Raw genomic sequence first — 19,428 nt, forward strand, 5'->3', positions numbered from 1 at the left:
CGTGAAGCAGGTGGTCAGGATGCTCTCGATGGTACAGCGGTAGAAGTTGGTCAGGATCTGGGGGGACAGGTGGGCTTTCTTGAGCCTCCTCAGGAAGTAAAGGCGCTGCTGTGCCTTTTTGATCAGCTTGGAGGTGTTGAGGGACCAGGACAAATCCTCCGAGATGTGTACCCCGAGGAATTTGTAGCTGGAGACGCGCTCCACCGCAGCCACAAACATATTACTACAGTGGATGAAGTCTGGGCTTTCTGTTACTCTTCCATTCCTGTAAGGCCACCAATAAAACATATTTACTATTCAACCCCAGGTCCTCTCCATTGTCACCATTCCTCGGTAGTGTCTAGACTTACAATCTTAAAGCTGCAAGACCCAGATTGTCGTGTGTATTTAGACTGATGAATTAAGCATAGCCCCATGTGACCAGTGGTGCAGTAAGCAAGAAATGACAGAACTACACATACATGTATCTGAGGATGATCCCAGATGCATTGCCCTGACACTTAGTAACCCATAATGCTGTTTATAACTTGGGTACAATCCATCAAAGCTTGTGGGTGTGCAACATCCTTATGAATTGTTCTGTGTGTGTGTGTACATCCACAATTTCTGACCTTGCCAGCTCCCAGCTGGGTGAATTAAGAGGGCCAAATGGCCCGTCTTGTGTAAATTTTCTTGTGGACTTGTATTCTCTTCACAGTTATACAGCACATAAACAGGCCATTCAGCCCATCCAGTCCTTGCTGATTATTGGGTGGCCAAGTGGCACTGTGGTAGAGTTGCTGCCTTACGGTGCCAGACTCATGGGTTCAATCCTGACTACAGATGCTGTCTGTATGGACTTTGTACATTCTCCCCGTGACCACATGGGTTTTCTCTGGGAGCTCCGGTTTCCTCCCACACTCCAAAGGCGCACAGGTTTGTAGGTTAATTGCTTTGGTAAAACTGCCCCTAGTGTGTAGGATAGTGTTAGTATATGGGGTGATCGCTGGTCGGTGCGGACTCGGTGTTCCAAAGGCAGGGCTGCCAACTCACGCTTTGAGCGTGAGACTCGCGCCCTCAAGCAAACTCTCATGCCCTCACGCTGATCAGACATTTCTCACGCTCAGTGGTGAGAAATTTTGTGATCAACGAAAATATCAAATCTTGGATAAACTGCATGGTCCGCGGGTGTTAGAGAGCAGGGGCTGCGGGAGGGATAGAAGCAGCGGGCGGATACAGATGCGAGGAGCCGGGGTTGGTGGGTTTGCGGCGCTGTCGAGTGTTTGCGCGGCTGATGAGTCGCTCGCTGCAGCTCTGGCCATGGAGCACTCCGGACAGTGTGAGTGTCCCGGGCCGCGGAGCCGTCGGGAGCGTTGTGCCGCTGCCGCGAGAGTCTCTGTGCCGAAGGGACAGACTCTCAAAGGGAGGTGGAGATAGAGAGAGGGGAATGAGACAGGGAGACAGTGGGGAGAAAGAGAGAGGGGGGTGAGAGGAGAGAGAGGGGAGAGACCGAGGGGGCGTGAATGGAGAGAGAGAAGAGGGAGAGGGGGGAGAGAGAGAGGGGTGGGGGAAGAGAGAGAGGGGTGAAAGGGAAGAGAGAGGGGGTGGAGAGGGAGGAGAGGGGGTGGAGAGAATAGGAGAGAGAGGGGAGAGGGGGAAAGAGAGAGAGAGATGGGGGGCATAGAGAAAGAGGAGAAAGAGAGAGCCAGGGGGAGAGTGAGGTGGGAGGGAGAAATGAGGGAGAGAGAGATGAGAGAGAGGGGGGGAAGAGAGAGAGGAGAGACGGAGAGAGAGGAGAGAGTGTGTAGAGAGGGAGAGAGAGGGAGAGATAGAGAGGGAGAAAGAGAGAGAGGGGGAAGAGAGGGAGGGAGAGAGAAGAGGGGGAGAGAGAGAAGAAAGAGAGGGGGAGAGAGGAGAGGGGAGTGAGAGTTAGGGGAAAGAGAGGGGAGAGAGAGTTAGGGGAAAGAGAAGGGAGAGAGGGGGGGAGAGAGCGGAGAGAGGGGACGAGAGAGATTGGGAGAGTGAGGTGGGAGGGAGAGAGGGGCGAGAGAGAGGAGAGAGAGGGGAAGAGAGGAGAGAGAGAGGGGGGGAGAATTAGGGGAAAGAGAGGGGAGAGAGAGTTAGGGGAAAGAGGAGGGGGGGAGAGTGAGGTGGGAGGGAGAGAGGGGGAAGAGAGAGAGGGGGAGAGAGAGGGGAAAAGAGGAGAGAGAGAGGGGGGGAGAGAGAGAGGGGGAGAGAGAAGAGAGAGGGAAGGGGAGAGAGTGAGAGGGGTGAGACAGGGGAGAAAGGAGAGAGAGAGGAGGGTTGAGAGGAGAGAGAGGGGAGAGAGGGGGATGAGAGTGAGGTGGGATGGAGAGAGAGAGGGGAGAGAAAGAGAGGTGGATGGAGGGGGGAGAGAGAGAGAGGGGGGGAGAGGGGGATAGAGAGGCAGGGCTGCCAACTCCCATGCATTGAGCGTGAGTATCACGCATTTCACCAAATTCTCACGCTGATCACAAATTTCTCTCGCACTGTTGTGAGAAATTCTGTGATCAACGAAAATTTCAAAACTCATATCAACTGCATGGGCCGCGGGTGTTGGGAGCAGAAGCAGCGGCGGGGACAGATGCGGACGGGGAGCGGGGCTGGCGAGTGTTTGCCGGGCTGGCGAGTCGCTCACTGCAGCTCCGGCCATGGAGCAGCTTCAGTGCAAGAGTCCCGGACCGTCGGAGGCGTCGAAGTGTTGCGCCGCTGCCGTGAGAGTCTCTGTGCCGAATTCGCCCAGGTGACCGGCATGGATCAGGCTGCGGCTCGGTGCATCCTGGAGGCCAACCAGTGGCTGCTGGAAGTTCAAGTTCAAGTTCAAGTTCAAGTGAGTTTATTGTCACGTGTCCCTGTATAGGACAATGAAATTCTTGCTTTGCTTAAGCACACAGAAAATAGTAGGCATTTACTACAAAACAGATAAATGTGTCCATATACCATGATATAAATATATACACACATGAATAAATAAACTGATAGTGCAAATAACAGAAAGTGGTTGGTAATAATCAGAGTTTTGTCCGAGCCAGGTTTAATAGCCTGATGGCTGAGGGGAAGTAATTATTCCTGAACCTGGTTGTTGCAGTCTTCAGGCTCCTGTACCTTCTACCTGAAGGTAGCAGGGAGATGAGTGTGTGGCCAGGATGGTGTGGGTCTTTGATGATACTGCCAGCCTTTTTGAGGCAGCGACTGCGATAAATCCCCTCGATGGAAGGAAGGTCAGAGCCGATGATGGACTGGGCAGTGTTTACTACTTTTTGTAACCTTTTCCTCTCCAGGGTGCTCAAATTGCCGAACCAAGCCACGATGCAACCGGTCAGCATGCTCTCGACTGTGCACCTGTAGAAGTTAGAGAGAGTCTTCCTTGACAATACGACTCTCCGTAATCTTCTCAGGAAGTAGAGGCGCTGATGAGCTTTTTTGATAATTGCGTTCATGTTCTCGGACCAGGAAAGATCTTCAGAGATGTGCACCCCCAGGAATTTGAAGTTCTTGACCCTTTCAACCATTGACCCGTTGATATAAATGGGGCTGTGGGTCCCCCTCCTACTCCTTCCAAAGTCCACAATCAGTTCCTTGGTACCCAGTAAGTACCAAGCACTGGGTAGATACGGTGGAAGATAGTGGACTTCAAATGGGGGTGGTTGGTGAAAGCATCCTGCTTGCCTGCTAGATTTTCACTTACTGTAACTGCAGGAAAAATGTTCCCGATGTTGGGGGCGTACAGAACCATGGGTCACAGTTTAAGAATAAAGGGGGGGCCAGTTAGGACTGAGATGAGAACAAACTTTCTTCACGCAGAGAGTTGTGAATCTGTGGAATTCTCTGCCACAGAAGGCAGTACAGGACAATTCACTGGATATTTTCAAGAGAGAGTTACATTTAGTTCTTGGGGCTAACGACATCAAGGGATATGGGGGAAAAACAGGAAAGAGGTACTGATTTTAGATGGATAGCCATGATCATATTGAATGGCAGTGCTGGCTCGAAGGGCTGATGGCCTATTCCTGCACCTATTTTCTATGTTTCTATGCTTGAGTATATGGCAATAAAACTCGATCACTTGATTTTGAAGCATTCATGCATGGTGGAGGTATAATGTAGTCATACAGTGATACAGTGTGAAAACAGGCCCTTCGGTGCAACTTGCCCACACCCGCCAACATGTCCCAGCTACGCTACCTGCTTTTGGTCCATACCTCCAAACCTGTCCTATCCATGTATCAGTCTAACTTTTTCTTAAATGTTGGGATGGTCCCTGCCTCAACTACCTCCTCTGGCAGCTTGTTCCATACACCCATCACCCTTTGTGTGGATAAAGTTACCCCTTAAAAAGTTACCTCTTAAAAATACTTCATACAAAAAACATTGAAATCATACTTCTACAGTGCACTAAAACATGATTTTAATACATCACATTTCAAAAGGTTCCTACCCTGGGAGGGGGGACACCCTTCTTCCACACCCTCTCCCCACTCGGTTGCTCCACTCCCTCACCGGGTACCCCCAAGGCCAGTGATCAGTGATCGCACAGCCTCCCCCCTTTCAAAATCGCTCCAATCCAATTTAAAGCATATATATTGCATTCAAGTGTAAATTAAAAGACTCGCTACAGTATGCACCATATTGCACAATTTCAAGCTGAAAAATGCAAATGTTCCGTACCAATGGGAGGGGGACACCTTCCTCCCACCTCCCCCAGTTTAAGGATAAGGGGGATGTCTTTTAGGACCGAGATGAGAAAAACATTTTTCACACAGAGAGTGGTGAATCTCTGGAATTCTCTCAGAAGGTAGTTGAGGCCAGTTCATTGGCTATATTTAAGAGGGAGGTAGATGTGGCCTTTGTGGCTAAGGGGATCAGGGGGTATGGAGAGAAGGCAGGTATGGGATACTGAGTTGGATGATCAGCCATGATCATATTGAATGGCGGTGCAGGCTCGAAGGGCCGAATGGCCTACTCCTGCACCTATTTTCTATGTTTCTATGTTTCTATGAATTTAATATTTTTAAAGTTTTAGAACATGTGAATTAGAGCCTTGTGATTCAATATCTGTGCAGAAGCAGAACCAACCAGTGATTGGGCTGGATTGAAGGCGAGGGATGGAGTGACTGGCATACTTGGTAGTGTAGCAGTGGTGAAGAGATGAACACCTTATGTGGGGTGGGGGAGAGAAATGCTAATGGTATTTGAGTTGAACGTTACGAAGTTGGCTTGAATGAAGTAGCCAAACACAGGCAGGTGGGACTAGTATAGATGAGACATGTTGGTCAGTGTGGGCAAGTTGGATCGAAGGGCTTGTTTCCATGCTGTATGACATAGTTTAAGCTATTTTCTTCTCAGGAATGCATTTGTTTCTTGAGTTCTGCAAGTTACTGTAATTAATAAAAGGTAATGTTACTTTTTTTGCAACTTTGCTGCCTTGTTCTATGGAGTAACCCAGTGGGACAGGCAGCATCTCTAGACAGAAGGAATGGGTGACGTTCAGACTGAAGAAGGGTTTCGACCTGAAACGTCGCCCATTCCTTTTCTCCAGAGATGCTGCCTGTCCCGCTGAGTTACTCCTGCATTTTGTGTCTATCTTCGGTGTAAAACAGCATCTGCAGTTGCTTCCCATACTACACAATCTTCTAAAGTTTACCTCATAGCTCAGGAGGGGCTTTTGATTCAAGGCTTCTCACAGTCAGATACGATGGAGTTAATTCCTTTTGCTGGGGTTGTTCTGGTTATCTCAACACTGCCAGGGGAGCAATATGATGATCTTCAGGTAATCTTGGGCTGCAGATTAAAGCTCTGTGAAATTGCTGTTTCTTGCTCGGATTTATTTGAGTGAAAAATGAATGCACCAATTGCCCCTTTCTATCCCTGTGGATCGGGGACGGGGGAAATTCACATCACTTTCGAATGCCTCCTTCAAATCGGTGATGCAGGAAGTAATATTTATTACCTTGGCAGTATTTAATATCAAGAGTCAGTTGTGTTCCCTTGACGTTTTGAAACAAGTCAAGAAACGGAGCAAATAGTTCTGCCTCCCCATTACAGTGCCTTAATTTTGTTTAATCATTTTGCCTGAGCAAATGTAAGGAGATCAAAGAAAGCTGGTATTTGCCAAAGTAAGTTCCTGATAAGTGGTATCCCGGAACACAGGCTTGTTTGGCTCAGTGACTTAATTCCATGTCAAACATCCCAACAAGTTGCATGCTACTTTTTCTTCTTGCCTTGATATTAATATCCCCCCCTTTTAATATGCATTCAGAATCACCAGTTTATTTTGCGGCAGAATCAATGTATCATCATCTGGGGGGGGGGGGGGGAGGGCAAAACAGTGGTGCAGCAGTGGAGCTGCTGACTTGCAGCACCAGAGACCTGGGTTTGAGCCTTCATTTAACATGGAGCAGCATAACATAGGAACAGGCGCTTTAGCCCACAGTGTCTATGCCGCACCCAATGTTTGCTTAAACTAATGCCTTCTGCCTGCATGCGCTCCATATCCCTCCATTCCCTGCGTATTCATGTCTATCTAAAATACCTCTTTAACACCACTATTGTGCCTGTTTCCACCACCCCGGCAGTCACCACTATGTGTGTTTAAAAAATAAATAAATAAATCAATCAATAAATAAGTCTTGCTCCAGATAAGTTGCAACACGGTGGCCCAGCAGTAGAGTTGCTGCCTCACAGTGCCCGAGACTGATTTAGTTTGATCCTGACTATGGGTGCTGTCTGTGCCGTGTCTGTGCCGTGTCTGTACGTTCTCCCTATGACCATGTGAGTTTTATCCGGGTGCTCCGGTTTCCTCCCCTACTCCAAAGATGTACAGATTTAGAGGTTAATTAGCTTCATAAAATGTAAAATTGTCGCTAGTGGGTAGGAGAGTGCTAGTGTGCGGGGTGATCGCTGGCCGGTGTGTGGACCCGCTGGGGTCTGTTTCCACGTTGCATCTCTATAGACTAAAAGTCTCTGCCCAAAGTAACCCTGGCTTCTGAGAAGATTTGAGGGCAGATTTAGGAACAACCTTGCGATGGCCTCTGCGTTTAACTTTAATTACCCAGAGCTGCCGCATGGGCAAACCATTTGGTGCTCCTTGTGCTTGAGCGGTTCCTGTTGTCTGTCCAAACCATCCAAGTAAAGCACATGAAATGATGAATCGCAAAGTATGTCAGTTTACAGGGACTGCTCCTGTTCCTGCAGATACCAGTGCCCTCTGCTGCCATTCACACGCATGTACCAAAGTGTGTGTGTGAGACATTCTTTAAATGAAAATAGAAAATGCTACCAGCCGTCAGAAGGCCAGTCAGTATCTGGAGAGATGTCAGACTGACAATTTCACCTCTATTCTTCAATGGTTCAATGATTCTTTTACTGTCACGTGTACCAAAGGGACAGTGAAATTTATTTTTTTGCATATACAGTGCTCTCCATATTGTTTAGGACAAAGACCCGTCACTTATTTATTTGCCTCTGTACTCCACAATTTGAGATTTGTAATAGAAAAAAGTCACATGTGGTTAAAATGCACATTGTCAGATTTTAATAAAGGCCATTTTTATACATTTTGGTTTCACCATGTAGAAATGACAGCGGTGTTTATACATAGTCCCCACAATTCAGGGTACCATAATGTTTGGGACACAGCAATCTCATGTAAATGAAGTTCAAGTTCAAGTTTACATTTATTGTCACTGCACCAATTGGTAGAGTGAAATTTGGGTTGCCATACAGCTATACGAATAAAAAGAAGACCAGATTTGATAGAATTTAACATGGACATCCTCACACAGCAGAATCAGCGTCTCCCACCTTGATGGAAGGCAATAAAGTTTGGTCATCTTCCTTCCTCTTGAAAGCAATCATGTGTAGTATTGTGTTGCATGTTTAGTATTTTGTTGCATATCCTTTGCATGCAATGACTGCCTGAAGTCTGCGATTGATGGACATCACCAGTTGCTGGGTGTCTTCTCTGGTGATGCTCTACCCGAGCTGTAGTTTTAGCTTATGCTTGTTTTGGGGGCTAGTCCCCTTCCGTTTTCTCTTCAGCATATAAAAGACATGCTCAATTGGGTTCAGATGGGGTGATTGGCTTGGCCACTCAAGAATTTACCATTTTTTAGCTTTGAAAAACTCCTTTGTTGCTTCGACAGTATGTTTGGGATCATTGTCTTGCTGTAGAATGCACTGGTGGCCAATGAGTTTTGAGGCATTTGTTTGAACTTGAGCAGATAGGATGTGTCTATACACTTCAGAATTCATTATGCTACTACCATCAGCAGTTGTATCATCAATGAAGGTAAAGTGAGCCACCACCTTCAGCAGCCATACATGCCCAGGCCATAAAACCCCCACCACCGTGTTTCACAGATGAGGTGGTATGCTTTGGATCTTGGGCAGTTCCTTCTCTCCTCCATACTTTGCTCTTGCCATCACTCTGATATAAGTTCATCTTCGTCTCATCTGTCCACAAGACCTTTTTCCAGAACTGTGGTTGCTCTTTTAAGTACATAATGTAGTTGAGGCCAGTTCATTGGCTATATTTAAGAGGGAGTTAGATGTGGCCCTTGTGGCTAAATGGATCAGGGGGTATGGAGAGAAAGCGGGTACAGGATACTGAGTTGGATGATCAGCCATGATCATATAGAATGGCGGTGCAGGCTCGAAGGGCCGAATGGCCTACTCCTGCACCTATTTTCTATGTTTCTATGTTTCTACTTCTTGGAAAAACTGTAACCTGGCCATCCTATTTTTGCGGCTAACCAGTGGTTTGCATCTTGCAGTGTAGTCTCTGTAATTCTGTTCATGAAGTCTTCTGCGGACAGTGGTCATTGACAAATCCACACCTGACTCCTGAAGAGTGTTTCTGATCTGTTGGACAGGTGTTTGGGGATTATTTTTTATTATAGAGAGAATTCATTTGTCATCAGCTGTGGAGGTCATCAGATGCCGGTCCCTTTGCGATTAGTAAGCTCACCAGTGCTCTTTTTCTTATTAATGATGTTCCAAACAGTTGATTTTGGTAAGCCTAAGGTTTGGCTGATGTCTCTAACAGTTGTATTCTTGTTTTGGCACAACTTTGGTTGTCATGTTGATAAACAGCAATAAAAGTTTCCAAAGATGATGGAAAGACTGGAGGAAAGACTAGGTGCTGAGAGCTCTCTTATACCCGCATTAAGGAGGCAATTAAACACACCTGAGCAATTACAAAAACCTGTGAAGCCATATGTCCCTAACATTATGGTGCCCTGAAATGGGGGGACTATGTATAAACACAGCTGTAATTTCTACATGGTGAAACCAAAATGTATAAAAATACCCTTTAATAAAATCTGACAATGTGCACTTTAATAACCACATGTGATTTTTTCTATTACAAATATCAAATTGTGGAGTAGAGAAGCAAATAAATAAATGATGGGCCTTTGTCCAAAACATTATGGAGGGCACTGTAGATCAGTGCGATTATCACCTCCCCCTCTCTCCCTGTGTGCCCCCCTCTCTCTGTGCCTCTGTCTGCACCTGTCCCCCCCACCACCCGCTCCGCACTCTTTTATTTGGTATCTCTGTGACTCTCTCTCTGCGCCACTGGGACTAGGATAGGTGAGGCTGGGACTCTATTCCTTGGTGCACAGGAGGATGAGGGGTAATCATATAGAGGTGTATAAAAGCCTCAGAGGAATAGATCGGGTAGATGTACAGAACCTCTTGCCCAGAATAGGGGAATCGAGGACCAGCGGACATAGGTTTAAGGTGAAGGGGGAAATATTTAATAGGAATCTGAGGGATAACTTTTTCACATAAAGGGTGATGGGTGTATGGAACAAGCTGCCAGCGGAGGTAGTTGAGGCAGGGACTATTCCAATGTTTAAGAAACAGTTAGACAGGTACAAGGATAGGACAGGTTTTGGAGGGATATGGACCAAACATAGGCTGTTGGGACTAGTGTGGCTGGGACATGTTGGCCGGTGTGGGCAAGTTGGGCCGAGGGACCTGTTTCCACACTGTATCACTCTATGACTTTATGCCTCTCTTTTTCTCCATGTCTCTTTCTTTCCACGTCTCTTACTCTCTCTCTGCATCTCTCACTCTATATCTATCTCCCCCTCTCCCTCCCTTGTGTGTGTCTCTCTCTCCTTCCCTATGTATATTCCTCACTCTTTCCCTGCTCACGCTCCCTGCATCTTACGCTCCCACTCTCTCCCTCGCTCTCCATTAGAAATGGACAGAGAAGACCTAAGGCGACATGTAAATTCTCACTGCTCCTTGATAGAAATTAGTCGATTTGCAATGGTCAGAGATCAAACAGGGTTTAGTTTGATAACAGTAACTTCTGAAGAGTGCTGGAGGTGCAGCAGGTCAGGCAGCATCTCTGGAGGTGACGTTTCAGGTTGGGACCCCTCATCAGAAGACTGTAAATTCTCTCTGGCTGTGCTCACTGAATAGTCAATGATGCCTCTGTTTGTTCCATATATTACTGATTAAAATCACTTTAAAAGTAAATTTGGAATCCTGTCCATTTCATTTTAAAATAGTAAGGTGTAATTTCAGTGTAGGCATTGAACAAAGGTGATTTCGAGCCTAAACTATTTCGTGGTGTTACACAAAAAAAAAACAGGTGCGCCCTACATGTAGCAAGTAGTAGCATTGCTAGAAGCAGTTCTTCACTGAAGATAATTTTAATTAAGTTCAACTGACATGAAAGCTGGAGGCAGATTTATGTTGTGGACAACCGTGCCTACAAACAGTACATTTCTTTCCCAGAAGAAATCGATGCTGTTTAAATGTAACAGGAAAATGCGCAGCATGGTGCGTTGTTGCAGCTGACAAATAAATGTAGTGCCTGCTGGATGATATACACCTCTCTTGAGGAACTGATTACTCACCGACCTTCACTGAGTACCAATCCGAATAACTGTAAACAACGCAGGGAAGAGATTGACTAAAAATCTCAACGGAGGCTAAGAACACATCAGTTGCATGTGTGCGCACTGTTCTCTGCAGGTTCTAGGTTAATCAGTGCCTGCCTCCGTTTTTAAAGTCTGGTGCTTGCTTTAAAGACATTCCTTCCTGTGCAAGGAATAAAATCATGGGAGACCCCTTCCACCCCTGCAACGGACTGTTCCAGCTGCTACGGTCATGCTATGAAAACGGAGAGGTTGTGAAGGAGTTTCTTCCCAGAGGCCTAAACTCCCTAAACTCCTATCTCACCAGGGACTAACTTTACTGAACCACTCTACTGCTTTTTTTTAAATTGCTGTTTTTTTCCCTTTTCCTTCCGCCCACAATATTTAATATGTAAAAGATTATGTGATTCTGTTTGTAGTTTGTTTGGTTGTTTGTTTGTTTGTTTGTCTTTTTGCACAAAGTCCGCGATCATTGCCACTTTTCATTTCACTGCACATCTCGTATGTGTATGTGACGAATAAACTTGACTTGACTTGATCTCTTCCTGCCCCATAACCATGAGAAAGCACCTTAGTTGTTGATAGGATGGTTCAGCTATAATCAGGCAACTGAACCATCCTATCAACAACTGGAGAGTGGTCCTGGGCAACTATCTACCTCATTGGAGACCCTTTGACTATCTTTAATGGGACTTTACTGGACTTTATCTAGCAATAGTCCCTTTATCATCTATCTGTACACTGTGGATGGCTCGATTGTAATCACATATAGTCTTTCCACTGACTAGTTAGCACGCAACAAAGCTTTTCACTGGACCTCGGTACACGTGACAATAAACTAAACTTCTTGCTTACCCCCTCCATCATTTTCCTCTGCTAAATTGCTACTTAAAAAATCTCCAATGTCTTAGGCATCTATATTTATATCCACTTACATGGTTCAGTCACTTCTTGTTTCATACCTTTCCTGTGAAATACCTTGAGGCATATAACCCTGAAAATGTTAGTTATTTAGTGCTGCACGGTGTCACCTGCAGAGGGACTGAGAAATGGTCAGTGAATACATGTGGGAAATGTTGCTGGGGAGGAAGAGTTCACTTTGATCAATCATCGCATCCATTGAACTGCAAGCAGGGCTTCTCCATTGACTGGGAAATGGGAGCAAGTTTGGATTTGTTCCTTATCAGGTGCTGCCCTCTAGTGTTCGGACCATTTTCCCCATCCTTGAGTTTAGCTTCAGAGATACAGTGTGGAAACAGACCCTTTGGCCCAATGCGTCTGCTCCATCAAACGCTCACCCGTACACTAGTTCTATGTTATCCCACTTTTGCATCCTACACACTAGTGGCAATTTACAGAAGCCAATTAACCTGCAAACGTGCACGTCTTTGGAATGTGAGAGGAAACTGGAGCCGCTGTAGTAAGCTCGCACAGTCTCAGGGAGAATGTGCAAACTCCGTGCCGACATCACCCATTGTCAGGATTGAACCCGGGTGTCTGACACTGTAATAGCCCTGTCCCACGGTACGAGTTCATTCCAAGAGCTCTCCCGAGTTTAAAAAAAAAATCAAACTTGTGGTAAGCACGGAGAATGAACGTAGCGGGTACGTCGGAGCTCGGGGACGTCTCTTAGCGGCTCGTAACGCTAACAGCAGGTACTCGGGAAGGCTTGCTAACGGCAGGTAAGACTCGTGAAGATTTTTCAACATGTTGAAAAATGTCCACGAGAGCCCCGAGTACCGACGGGTGGCCATTACTGTAAATCTCCGAGTTCGAATCGGGGCAAACTCGGGAGAGCTCTTGGAATGAACTCGTACCGTGGGACAGGGCTTTAAGGCAGTATCTCTACCGCTGCTCCACCATGTCGCTTACACTTTGTTCCCTAAAAACATGTTGTTTTGTTTAATTGGCACCAGCACAGTCTTCAAAACTTGCCCATATATTAATTTAAAATAAGCTATCTGGCAATATCTGGGTGTAATATCTTAGCCCAAATTAGCAAAATGCTGCAGATATGCTTAAAATCCAAAGTAGAAGCAGAAAATGCTACTTGACATCTAGATAGTCACGCGGCATCTGTAGGAAGAACAAAGCAGTTACATATGTGGAGCTTCTACATGTGCACAACAATGACCTTCTAAACACTGGTCCTGTCGATGGCGCCGGGCAATGATGAGAGGTCCTGGCCTCTCTCCACTGGCTCCCTGTGTGGTTCCGAATAAATTTCAAGATCCTCCTTTATGTCTACAAAGCCCTCAATGGGCTTTCCCCCACCTACATTAAAAGTCTTCTCACCCACCACACCACCTCCAGGTTCCTCAGATCGGCCGACTTGGGGCTGCTGAATATCCCGCGGTCTAGGCATAAGTTTAGGGGCGACCGCACCTTTGCGGTTGCAGCCCCTAGACTGTGGAACAGCATCCCCCTTCCCATCAGAACTGCCCCCTCCATCGACTCCTTTAAGTCGAGACTAAAAACACATACAATACAATACAATTTATTTGTCATTTGAACCCCATTGAGGTTCAAACGAAATGTTGTTTCTGCAGTCATACACACAAGAACGAACCAAGACACAACACAATTTACACAGACATCCATCACAGCGCATCTCCTCCTCGCTGTGATGGAAGGCAAAGACTTATCTCTCCCCTGCACTTCCCATTCCCCTCCCGATGTCAGAGTCAAAGTCAAAGCCCCCGGCGGGCGATGGTAATTGTCCCGCGGCCATTAACGCCACGCCGGGTGGTGCAAGGCCGCGCTCCGGGTCTTGGTGTTGGAGCCCCCGGCGGGCGCTAGCAAAGTCCCGCAGCCATTCCAAGCCACGCCGGGGCGGTGATGCAAGGCCCCGCTCCAGGTACTCTTCAACCCCGCAACTCGGGCAGGTGAAGTCGCCGCTGCGGAAGCCCGAAAAGCGGTCTCCCAGCAGGGACCCGCGGGCTCCCGATATTACTGTCTGCCAGACCTGCGGCTGGAGCCTCCGAATCTCCGGGGTCGGGTCACAGCAGCGCGCCACCACCGCTCCTCCCGCTCCGAACTCGGCCAGCTCCGCGATGGTGAGTAGCTCCGCAGCTCCGTGACTGGAGCCCCAGGTCGTTCCTGCTGGAGGCCGCTCCACGGTGCTAGGCCCCAACGACAACGGAGACCCGACAGGGAAAAGGTCGGGTTCTCCGTGCAGGGGATAGATTTTAAAAAGTTTCCCCCCCCCACCCCCCGCCCCCCACACACACACCCACACACATACACAAAAAATAATAATAAAAACTACATTAAAACGAGACAAAAAAATAATAAAAAGACAGACGGACTGCAGAGGCCGCTGCGACGTGAGTTGCGCTGCCCACCGGATGTCTCTACTCCCAAGCGTTTCTTTACGTCCGCTGAGCGAGGGCTATATGTATGTAGTGATGTTTGTATTTAATCTATGAACCACTGTTGTTTGATATACTATTCATATACCAATGTAAAGCACTTTGGCCAACGAGAGTTGTTCTTTAAATGTACTATATAAATAAATGTGAGTTGACTTGTCTTGACTTGACCCACTGCAGAAAGATTATGCTGACAAGCAACAAGAAGGTGTTTCTAATTTGATCTTTTTGATCTGCAGTGGGTTGGAGAAATCCATAGATGGGCTGAATAAGGATGCCTCATCCACCCAGCAACTCGTCACCTTGAAGGATGTGGAGGAAGGGGCATTTGCACTGCGCCATGTGGGTGAATCTCTGGCAGGTCTCAAAGGTGAGGGAACTTCTTCTGACCATTCCTTCATTTTATATGTTTGACACTTCTTGATCACAGGAAAGGAACCTCACCTGGCCCAGGAGAATCATTCAGCAAGGGTTGAAAACACATAATATCCCTTTAAATGGGAGAAAAACTGAAAGTTGGCTGTAAATAAGAATGTTTATACTTGGATCAGAAAGAACATGAACATTTAGCTGGCCAACTCTCTCTCATGCTTTAGCCTTTAATTTACCTCTAATTTGGTTCCCACTTTGCAGAATAAGATGTGAGAAGTTCTATGTATGGAGGTGGAATATGTTGGCTTCTGGTCACATTCTGATTTTTAAAACGAGCCTTGCTTGTATTTTAAATCCACTGTGTTCCCTAGCTCTGTAACCTGTAATCTTGCACATCTCTGTGTAGGTTCTCTGTTCCTCTGGCTCCAGCCTATTGGACATTACTGCCTCCCCTTCAACCACTCCACTAGTCATCACGCCTTCAGTTTCCTTGGATTTGTCCTCTTGAAGTATTTTCTTTACTCCTTCTTTCAGATCTTCCTTAAAACACAGCCCATTGACTTCACCATGTTTGTCTCTGTGAAATGCAGTGGGATGTTTCCATACACCACAGGCAGTGTACAAAAGCAAACTATCAACTTTCATACTCTTGAAACTCTATTTGCTTTTGTAAAAAATTAGGAAAATGCTACTTGGTTTTCTTATTTCTTCCCCAATATTTGCAGTTGCCAAGGCCTTGCTTATTTAGCCTCCTGGTTTTTCTGCTAGAAAAAATGGTGCTGGTCAAGATTATGGGAATGTTTTGTACCTTTGTCTGTTGCATTTAACTACTGTGCTGTTAGGTAGAGGGTGTATTTGTAAAAAAATAAGTTGATAACTTTTACATTGCACTGATGGCATCAACTATCAGAGATAGTTGGGATTCCTTTTCTTTCATGATATTTGCAGCACTCATGAGATTCATTAAGCATCATAGTTGGAAAGATGGGAAAAGGGGAAAAGCAGCCAACATAATCAAAGACTAGACACGACATGCTGGAGTAACTCATTCTGAAGAAGGGTCTTGACCCAAAATGTCACCCATTCCTTCTCTCCCGAGATGCTGCCTGTCCCGCTGAGTTACTCCAGCATGTCGTGTCTATCTTCAATTTAATCCAGCATCTGCAGTTTCTTCCTAAACATAATTTAGGGCATCTACCACATGCGGTGCCTCAGGAAGGCCCTCAGCATCCATATGGACTCATCACACCCCTGCCACGGTCTGTTTCAACTACTTCCCTCCGGCAGACGTTACAAGGCCTTCTACGCCCAAACCTCCAGACTCAGGAACAATTTTATCCCAAGAGCTATAGCGGCTCTGAACCGGCCCTAATGAGTGCCCCCCCACTCACCCCCTTTGGACAGTCTCCCTCAGATGGTCACATCAATCAATTCAGCTTGTTTATTTATGTATTGTATTTATTTACCTTTCTTGTACATCAGTGGAGCTGCATACTAAATCTCGTTGCACCGACGTGCAATGACAATAAAAGATATATTATTATATTATATTATATTATCAAAGACCAGTCGCACTCTGGTCATTCCTTCTACTCCCTACTGCCATCGGGCGGAAGGTACAGAAGCTTGAAAATGTGCAACAACAGACTTGGGAATAGCTTCTTCCCTTTTGTTAGCAGGCTTCTGAACAGCTCCTCCATAAGCCAGGTTACAGTCCTATTTGCCTCTACCCCACTGGACTTTATCTCTGGAACTGATGCACTACAATGTGGAGAACTATATTCTGCGCTCTGTATCTTTCTCTTTGCTTTATCCATGGTATTTGAGTTTAGCTTGATTGTATTTATGTATAGTATTATCTGATTTGATTGGATAGCATGCAAAACACAGCCCTTCACTGTTCCTCAGTATATGGGACAATAATAAACTTAAACCGAGAAAACAGACAATCGACTGCTGTAAACAAAAATTATTAGTTCTTTATACATGGATCAGGAAAGAAAATGAGCATTGAGCTCCCAATGTTTCTCACTTGCATTGCCTTTTATTTTATCTCCAGTTGAGTTCCCCACTTTGCAAAATAAAATGCGAGCGGTTCTGCGTGTGGAGGTGGAAGCTGTGAAATTCTTGAAGGAAGAGCCGCACAAGTTGGAGAGTCTACTAAAGAGAGTCAAGAGTATGACTGAGGTGCTCACAAGTTTACGGAGGTAACATCCAATTTGTTCACGTGCACTTTAATGTGGATTAGCTTTGCAGTTTTACAATTGGTTTTTGTTTCAGTTTGAGAAATATTGATTGAACTTGCTTAATGCTTCTCAGTGGAAAGATTTGGCTGGCATGTGAGAAATCTATTTCACAAAGTAGATGGCTGGTTATGTGTAGGAAGGAAATGTAGATGGTACACAAAATTGCTGGAGGAACTCAGCGGGTGCAGCAGCATCTATGGAGCGAAGGAAATAGGCGACGTTTCGGGCCGAAACCCTTCTTCAGAAGGAAATGTAGATGCTGGTTTACACTGAAGATTGACACAAAATGCTGGAGTAACTCAGCAGGACAGGCAGCATCTCTGGAGAGAAGGAATGGGTGACATTTCTCTCGATCCATTCCTTCTCTCCTGCCTGTCCCGCTGAGTTACTCCATCATTTTGTGTCTATTTTCTTGTCTGTGTATTGTGTTAGGAAGCATAAAGGCTCTGGTTTTGTGGTGGAGTAAGGCAGTCTTTCTGACCAACATGGATAGGTGACGTTATGAGTCAGGACCCTCCTTCTTTGACTTGGTTCTGTAATACTTAAAAGGTCATGAAAATCTGTTCAGTCTTTCATTCTACCTACTTTCTCTCCCTCAACCTTGCTTCTAAGAGTTCATTTCAACCTGGCACTGTTTGTAACTGAAAACTGTGATTAATTCCCTTAATTATTCATCTTTAGAATTCATATCTTCTTCATGATCAATTGGAAAGTAGTACAGTTTAGGTGATCACAAAAGTGTGGAAACAGGTCCTTCGGCCCAAATTCCCCAAACTCGCCAACATGTCCCATCCTCGTTTGAGATCCCATCGTGTTTTGTTACGTTTGTATTCTGCTATGGAATATTTGTAAAAAAAAAAACGAGGCACATCTTTCAGACTTTGATTGGCTTTCAATGCTTATACACAGGGTTTGGGTCCACAGCTCACTTGGAATGCAGTTGGGTTGTGGCAGTGAAGAGAACCTATTGCATTGATCAAGCCCGGGGAGACATTGGTGGTCTGGAGGGTTTGGAGTTTCAGTCTGGGCACAGTGAGGTCAAAGGATCAGAAATGGGCACCTGTGCCGAAACCTTCCTCACAATATTTACACCATGCTTTGAGCAAATTACCTTGTGGACTTGCTTTACAGCTGCTCCAGTTACAATATCTAGGTCTCTCTGACCTTAATCAAGTAAAGATAGCGGGTCTCATTGTCAATAAAGGCAAGGTGATTGAATGGTATGACCAGGAAGATCTACCTTTCTCCTCGCCTGCAGAGAAATACATCCACTTTGACAGTCATCTAAAGCTTTGTGGCTCCATCTGTCTAATCCTCAAATACTTCATTGGGTTGCTTGCTGAATATGCTATTCCCCTCTTAAGATATCTTTATTGCAAGAACCATAGATGTGTTTGGAGCTCATATAGTCTGTATGCACCGCCTCACCTTGCATTATCGGCCAACTCATTGTTCTCAGAGGGTGTCTACCTGGTTAAATTTATGGACTTTGCCTGCCTTCCATCTATATTTAAATTCGTATTGAAATGTAACATTCCTTCCAGCCCTGATTAAACTATCTATTCCATAAATGTGTGTTTAATCCAAATCTCATCAAACACAACACTCACCACACAAGGGCGACACATTGGTGCCGCGGTAGAGTTGCTGCCTTCGAGACCCGGGTTCGATGCACCGTGACTAGCGGTGTTGTCTATACAAAGTTTGTACGTTCTCCCTGTGACCATGTGGGTTTTCTTCGGGTGCTCCGGTTTCCTCCCACACTCGAAAGACGTACAGGTCTGTGGGTTAATTGGCTTTGGTATAAAAATTGTAAATTATCCCTGGCATGTAGGATAGTGCTAGTGTACAGGGGTGGTCGATGGTTGGTGCGGAGTTGGTGGGCCAAAGGGCCTGTTTCTGTGTTGTATCTCGAAAATCTAAATCCTTAAAACGCTGATTTTTTTTTTCTCCTACCCAGATATGTAACTGAAGACCTTTTGAGAGGAGTAGAGTGTCCTCGTCCATCACAGACAAGCATTACTGAAACTACTGTCACGGCTGATGAGACTGAAATGGCCAAAGATTCTCCTTTGCGTGTTCAGGAGCCGTCTAATGCTGCACAAGCTGCTCCACCTCTGAGCCCCTCGGGCACACTCTCCGAGGTTCAGAATTCCCTGGTGAAATCGGAGTCACGTTTGGTCGTCCACCACGTTCAAAGTTCTCCCGTCCTATTCCACCAATCTCGCCACTCCTCGGCATTGGTTCACTCTACCCCGAGTCCTCTGGTCTTGCCCAAGCAACCCCACAGTGTTCAGCCACAGCTTCAGATCATTAGACCATCTCAGGAGTTGGCGGATGGAGTATCTCAGACCCAAAGTGCTGCAGTTCACCAGTTTCAGAGTCCGCCATCAAATGCCCAGGCACCTCCTGGTCAGAACCTCTTCTTTGATGAAATTCATGCTGCAACAAGTACCAAAAAAGGCATTCACCGAAAAATGACTATCGAGGTATTCCTTTTTTGTAATTATGGGATAAATTTGATTAGTGCTTTTCCTGAAA

The 19,428-nt window shown here is 46.0% G+C and overlaps 1 protein-coding gene across 15 annotated transcripts in view; it reads left to right on the forward strand.

The window, feature by feature from the left end:
- The window catches only part of kiaa1217 (KIAA1217 ortholog), a 604,059-nt gene that overhangs the window by 559,675 nt on the left and 24,956 nt on the right, over positions 1–19,428 (forward strand). For all 15 annotated transcript variants that reach the window (XM_033015665.1, XM_033015692.1, XM_033015700.1 and 12 more), the window contains 3 exons: positions 14,509–14,639; positions 16,701–16,848; positions 18,848–19,376. In XM_033015665.1, the coding sequence (XP_032871556.1) occupies positions 14,509–14,639; positions 16,701–16,848; positions 18,848–19,376 (808 nt within the window). The remainder of the gene's footprint in view (positions 1–14,508; positions 14,640–16,700; positions 16,849–18,847; positions 19,377–19,428) is intronic.

This window comes from Amblyraja radiata, chromosome 2 (genome assembly GCF_010909765.2).
Source record: "Amblyraja radiata isolate CabotCenter1 chromosome 2, sAmbRad1.1.pri, whole genome shotgun sequence".
NCBI lineage: Eukaryota > Metazoa > Chordata > Chondrichthyes > Rajiformes > Rajidae > Amblyraja > Amblyraja radiata.